This window comes from Trichosurus vulpecula, chromosome 3 (assembly GCF_011100635.1).
Source record: "Trichosurus vulpecula isolate mTriVul1 chromosome 3, mTriVul1.pri, whole genome shotgun sequence".
Lineage (NCBI taxonomy): Eukaryota > Metazoa > Chordata > Mammalia > Diprotodontia > Phalangeridae > Trichosurus > Trichosurus vulpecula.
This window is the reverse complement of record NC_050575.1, coordinates 134,302,352-134,309,138: the sequence shown is the minus strand read 5'-3', so window position 1 is coordinate 134,309,138 and position 6,787 is coordinate 134,302,352. Positions and strand designations below refer to the sequence as shown.

The 6,787-nt window shown below is 35.0% G+C and overlaps 1 protein-coding gene across 1 annotated transcript; it reads right to left on the bottom strand.

The window, feature by feature from the left end:
- Positions 1–297: 297 nt before the first annotated feature.
- LOC118844144 (60S ribosomal protein L26-like) lies at positions 298–697 on the bottom strand. Its single transcript, XM_036751980.1, has one exon. The coding sequence runs from the start codon at positions 667–669 to the stop codon at positions 298–300; it is 372 nt and encodes a 123-aa protein (XP_036607875.1). The 5' UTR covers positions 670–697.
- Between the last annotated feature and the right edge of the window lie 6,090 nt (positions 698–6,787).

Sequence of the window (6,787 nt, the reverse complement as noted above, 5' to 3'; positions counted from 1 at the left end):
ATATGATCCTTGTGATATATTGCTGTAATCTCTTTGCTAGTATTTTCTTTAAAATTTTTTTTGCATCAATATTCATTGGGGAAATTGGTCTATAATTATCTCTTTTGGCTCTTCCTATTTTGGGTATCAACACCATATTTGTATAATAAAAGGAATTTGGTAGAGTTCCTTCACCTATTTTTCTTTTTCTTTTTTTTTCATTCTAGAAATTTAATTACAGCCATGTAATTTTTACTCTTGCATTTTCTCAATAGTTTCTTCCTTATATTTGCCATTTTCCTTTCCCACTTGGCGAGATTAGGCTTTTCGCTCAAGGATCTTTTTGCGATCTTTGTCCAGCTTTAGCCTTGTGATTACCACCTTGCTGGGATGAATGCTCACATGGACAGTTGTACCATTAGCCTTCTCCCACTGCACACGCTCAATGTAGATCACGTATTTCTTTCTGTAAACCAGGACCACCTTGCCAATTTGCTGACCTTTGTAGTGTCCTCGAACAACTTGGACTTCATCGTCCTTCCGGATGGGCATGGAGCGGAAGTTGTAGTTTTGTCTCAGCTCCTTCGAAAGAGGGGAAGACATGATTTTCCTCCATATATGGGAGGGGGCATTAAAATGCCTCTTGTGGTTCTTGCTTCGGTCAGAGGTCACAAAGGGATTGAACTTCATTTTGACCTCAGAGCCACGGCGGAAGAGAAGAGGCTGCAGACACCTTCACCTATTTTTCTAAATAGTTTATATAGTATTGGGACTAATTGTTCTTTAAATGTTTGGTGGAATTCTCTCATGAATCAGTCTGGTCCTGGGGATTTTTTCTTAGGAAGTTCGTTCATGGTCTGTTCAATTTCTTTTTCTAGAATTGTGTTAAGTATTTTCTTCTTCTGTTGATATGTATAATTTATGTTTTTTAGATATTCCTACATTTCATTTAGATTGTCAAATTTATTGGCATATAATTGGGCAGAATAGCTCAAAACCATTGTCTTAATTTCCTCTTCATTGGTGGTGAACTCACCCCTTTCATTTTTGATACTAACAATTTCATTTTTTCTTTCATTTTTTAAAATCAAATTAATCAATGGTTTATCTTTTTATTGTTTTTCCCACATAAACCAGCTCCAAGTTTTATTTATTAGTTCAATGTTTTTCTTACTTTCATTTTTATTTATCTCTCTTTTGATTTTCAGGATTTCAGATTTGGTGTTTAACTGGGGAATTTTAGTTATTTTTTTTTTGAATTTCTCTACCCCTTCCCAATGGATTTTTGTTGGCAATATACTGAAAGGCTAATTAGTTATGTGGATTTATTTATATCAGGCTGCTTTACTATAGTTACTAATGACATCAGTTTTTAATTGAATATTTAGGATTTTCTGGGTGAGCCATCATATTATCTGCAAAAAGCAATAATTTTGTTCTTTCTGTTCTTTTTCTTGTCTTTTTGATATAGCTAGTATGTCTACAATTACATAAAATAACAGTGGTGAGAATGGGCATCTTTGCTTTACATCTGATGCTACTGGACAGGCTTTTAGCCTTTCTCCATTACATGTAATACTGTATTTCATTTTAGATCAACATATATTAGGGAAAGTTCTATTTATTCCTGTACTTGGTAGGTTTTTTTAATTGTGTATCATTTTATTTTTCAATTTTTAACATTATTTATTTTTAAATTTTGCTTTCCAAATTTTCTCCCTCTCCTCACACTCACCAAGAAGACAAGCAATATTATATCAATTATACATGTGAAATCATGCAAAAATATTTCCATATTAGCTATATTTTTAAAATAGCAAGAAAAATAAAGTGAGAAAATTATACCTCAATTTGCACTCAGAGTTCACTAGTTCTCTCTTTGTTCATCATGAGTTCTTCGGAATTGCCTTGGATCACTGTCAGAGAAGCCAAGTTTTTCAGTTGATCAGCATTACAACATTGCTGTTACTATGCACAAGGATATTCTAGTTCTTCTTACTTCACTTTGCATCTGTTGAGCTCATTCTTGCCAGGTTTTTCTGAAACTATACCCCCCCCCCATAGTTTCTTATAATAGCACAAGAGTACTCCATCACAACTATATTCCTGAAGTTGTTCAGCCATTTTTCTAATTTATTGAACGACCCCTTGATTTCCAATTCTTTCCCACCACAAAAAGAACTACTATAAGTACTTTTGTACATATAGGTCCTTTTCCTTTTTCTTAGATCTCTTTGGAATACAGACCTAGTATATTCATTACTGGGTCAAAGGGTATACAAAGTTTCAAAGCGCTTTGGCACATTTACAAATTGTTCTCCAGAATCTCTGGACTAGTTCACTACTCCAGCAGCAGTTAATTGGTATGCTTATTTCCCCTGGTTTCTTCTAGCATCTGTCATTTTTGGTAGGTATAAGATGATATATCAGAGTTGTTTTAATTTGCTTTTCAATAGTAATTTAGAACATTTTCTCATATGACTATAGATGGCTTTGATTTCTTCTGAAAATAGCCTATTTATATCCTTGGACCATCTATCAATTGGAGAATGGCTCTTATTTTTATAAATTTGACTCAGTTCTATACTCAATACATATTTGAGAGATGAGGCCTTCATCATAGAAACTTGCTGTATTTCTTTTTGATATTACTTCATTGTCTATGGTCCATTTTAACATAAGTTTGTTTCTCTGATTAAGGAATTAGGTGTATTTTTGTTTTTGCTTAGTCTGAGATCATGATTGCTATACCAGCCCATTTTTTTTCCTTCAGCTGAAGCATATGAGATTCTGTTCCAACCATTTATTTTAACTCTGCATGTGTCTTTCTGTTTCAAGTGTTTCTCTTGTAAACAACATATCACATTCTGATTTCTAATCCATTCTGCTATCAGCTTCAGTTCTGTGGGTGAGCTCATCTCATTCACATTCACAGTTATAATTACTGGGTATTTCCCTCCATCCCATTTTCTTCTGTTTCCTCCTCTTCTCTCTCTTTTTAACATCTGTCCCTCCTCAAAAGTATATTTTGTTTCTAACCACAGCTTCCCTTAATCTTCTCTGTCTTTTATCATCCTCCCTTTTTTTGATCTCATTCCCCTCCTATTTCCCTATTGGGTAAGTTACATTTCTATACACCACTGACTATGTGTATATATTATGTATATAATATATATACACATATACATATATAAACATATATGTATACATATACACATATACAAATACATACATAATTGTATGTATGTATATGTGTGTATGTGTACATGTATGTATGTGTGTGTGTGTGTGTGTGTGTATTCTTCCATCTTTGAACCAATTCTGATGAGAGTGTGAAAGGGAGGTTCAAGCAATGACTGCCATCATCCTATTTTCCCATCCATTGTAAATGCTCTTCCTTGTGTGCCCCTTTTACATGAGAAAATTTTTCTTATGCTACCTTTCCTGTCTCTCTTTTCCCAGTGTATCCATCTTTCTCACACCATCCCCCATTCCCCACCCCACTTTTGGAGATCATTCCAACATAATTGATTCACACTCATGCCCTTTGTCTATGTAAACTTTTTGACTGCCCTAATAATAACAAAATTCTTCTTGTTGTTTGTCCTTTGTTCTCAAAGAGGACCATGACATCATGGAGGTGATGCCATGACATGCGAGTGAATTGGATTTAAGTGAGGGAGAGCTAAGCAAAATCACCAGTCTCACTTTCTCCTCTGGAGCCATCTGGGTCCAGTGGCCAGATACACATCAGGATGACTGGAGACATCCCCAGATGTAGTAGAAGACCTTGACCTTTTAAAGCTTTAGCAGGTCTCAGTTTGACTGAGACAACACTCATTCAGTGAATAAAATTCTTAAGAGTTACGTGTATCATTTTCCTATATAGAAATGTAAACAGTTTAACTTTATTGAGTCCCTTATGATTTCTCTTTCCTGTTTACCTTTTTATGCTTCTCTTGAGTATTCTGTTTGAAAGTCAAATTTTCTATTCAGCTTTGGTTTTTTTCTTTAGGAATGCATGGAAATTCTGTATTTTATTAAATATCGATTTTTTCCCTTGAAGGATTACATTCAGTTTTTCTAGGTAGGTTTTTCTTGGTTTTAATCCTAGCTCCTTTGCCTTCCAGCATATCATATTCCTAGCCCTCCACTTTTTCTAAATGTGGAAGCTGCTAAATCTTGTGTGATTCCGACAATGATATTTGAATTATTTCTTTCTGGCTATCTGAAGTATCTTCTATTTGTCTCATGAGCTCTGGAGTATAACTATAATATTCCTGGAAGTTTTCATTTTGAATCTTTTTTAGAAGGTGACCAGCAGATTTTTTCAATTTTTATTTTAGCTTCTTACAACTTCTATTTTAGCTTCCTGTTTTAGTTATACAGATCTAAGATAAAGTTTTTGAAATATGATGTCTAGGCTCTTTATTTTTATCTTGGCTTTCGGGTAGTCCATCAATTCTTACATGGTCTTTCCTTGATCTATTTTCGAGGTTGGTTGTTTCTCTGATGAGAGAATTCACATTTTCTTCTATTTATACATTTTTAACTTTGTTTTATTGTTTTTTGATTTCTCATAGAGTCGTTAGCTTCCTCTTGCAGAATTGCAATTTTTAAGAAAGTATTATCTTCAATGATCTTTTGTACCTCTTTTTCTATTTGGACAAGTCTGCTTTTTAAAGAGTTCTTTTCTTTAGTGGATTTGTGTAACTCTTTTATCATTTGACTAATTCTGTTTTTAAGGTATTATTTTCTTCAGCATTTTTTGTGTCTTTTACCAAGCTGTTAATTCTCTTTTCATAAATTTCTAGCATCACCCTCATTTCTTTCCCCAGTTTTTTCTCTACCACTATTGTCTTTTTCTTTAGCTCTTGTAAGAATTCTTGTTGGGTTAGGGTCCAATTAGCATTTTTCTTTGTGACTTTTTTTGGTAGTTGCTTTCACATTGTTGTCTTCTTCTGAATTTATGTCTTGCTCTTCCCTGCCACTGTAGTAGCTTTTTAGTAGTCAAATTCTTTTTTTTTAATTGTTTGCTGATTTTTCCAGTCTATTTCTTGACTTTGAATTTTGTGTTAAAGTTGGACTCTGTTCACATGTGGGTGAGGATGCAGTGTCCCAAGCTCCAAGTTTTTTTTGTGTTTCTGTTTCCTGAGCTAGATATCGGCATCTGCAAGTTTTTGGTGCTTCCAAGGTAGTGTAATCCTGGGAGTGGCATGATCATTGCTCTCCTGGTCTGCACTATGGTCTTTACTCAGGAAGCACCTCTCATTCCCTGTAGTTACAAGCCCTCTTCTCTTGATGTGGAAATGTGACTAGGGCTTTTGCTCTCTTCTGACTAATCTCCAGCACTCCTCTGCCCTGGAACTGTGACCCAGAACACCTTATAAGTAATAGAATTGCCAAATCAGTACCCAGTGCTAGCAAAAGGTCCTCTGTAATCTCTTCCTGATCAGTTGTCCAACTCCCTTACTATTTCTGAGCTGTGAGCTCCTGAAGCCGCTGCTAAAGGTGCTGTTGTCACTGCTGTATATGTGGGCTCCAGGCAGACCTCCACCTCCACCTCCACCTTCTCCTGCTGATCTCTTAAGTTTCCTTGGACCAGAATGATTTCTCACGCTGTCTTTTGTTGACTCTGCCACTCTAAAATTTGATTTGAGGCAATATTTTAAAGTTGTTTGGAGACAAATGTTAGGAGAATTCAGCTGGGTGGTTGCCCCTAATTCCCCATCTTGCCTCCACTCCTCCCCCCACATTGCTTCTTTTTAAACAAAAAAGGGTGTTAGGTCAAAAACTTTTCCTGCATTTGTCTCTACAGCTGTGCAATTTTTATTGTTTTTGTTGTTAATATGGTATATTATGTTTATAGCTTTCAGAATATCAAGCAGGCCCAGAAAGCCTTGCATAAATTCAAATTTTTTCATTTTTTGAATCAGTTTTCATACAGATTGCTTTTAGGTACTCTCCTTATCCTCAGCACTGTCTGGACACATTCCCCTTTTAGGATTGCCCTTTTAAAAATGCTACATTTAATACAAAACACCAAAGTACAGATCTCAAAATATGGTCTAATCATGTCAGGACACAATGTTACTATAATATTGAACATATCTAACACTATTTCTATTAATGCTAGTTTAAGATGGCATTACAGAGTCAGGGTCACCTAGAGAATAATGAGGCAGCTTTAGTGTCAAGAAGCTTTGTATTTAAGTTACAACTCTGTCATTGACTGGTTATGGGATTTTTGACAAGTCATTGAAAATATCGGTGCCCCTGGGTAACTCTTATCTAAGACAATATAACCTGAAATAGTTGTCAGTCTTCACTGATAGAGGGAGTTTCCTTAATGTTGGTTCATTACAATAATAAAATAACAAGTTGATACATATATTTAAAAGGTGAGATGACTTTTTAAGTATCTCTCAACGAGGTTCCTTAAGGTCTGATTGCTTTTCTTTCATTGCATAAATGCTTATGGCAGATATGAGCCTGTTCTCCAAAGTCTAGTGCAGAATTTCTAGGCTCTATGAAAACTATATTAACAATATTCAGTTCTGGGTTCTCCATATTAAAGAAATGTCACCCAAATCTCTGGAGAGATCAATACATCTTGTCAAACTTCTCTCCATAATTGAGGCTTTGTAAGAATGTACAATAAATATTATATAGGCACATATAGTAAAAGGATGATGTATTCATGCATTCTTTACCACCAATCATAGAGAAATTACCATTTCCTGCCAGAGGGCCATACAATCAATGTTGGAAATAAAAGCTTTGGCCAAATGCAATTATATTGTTAGGT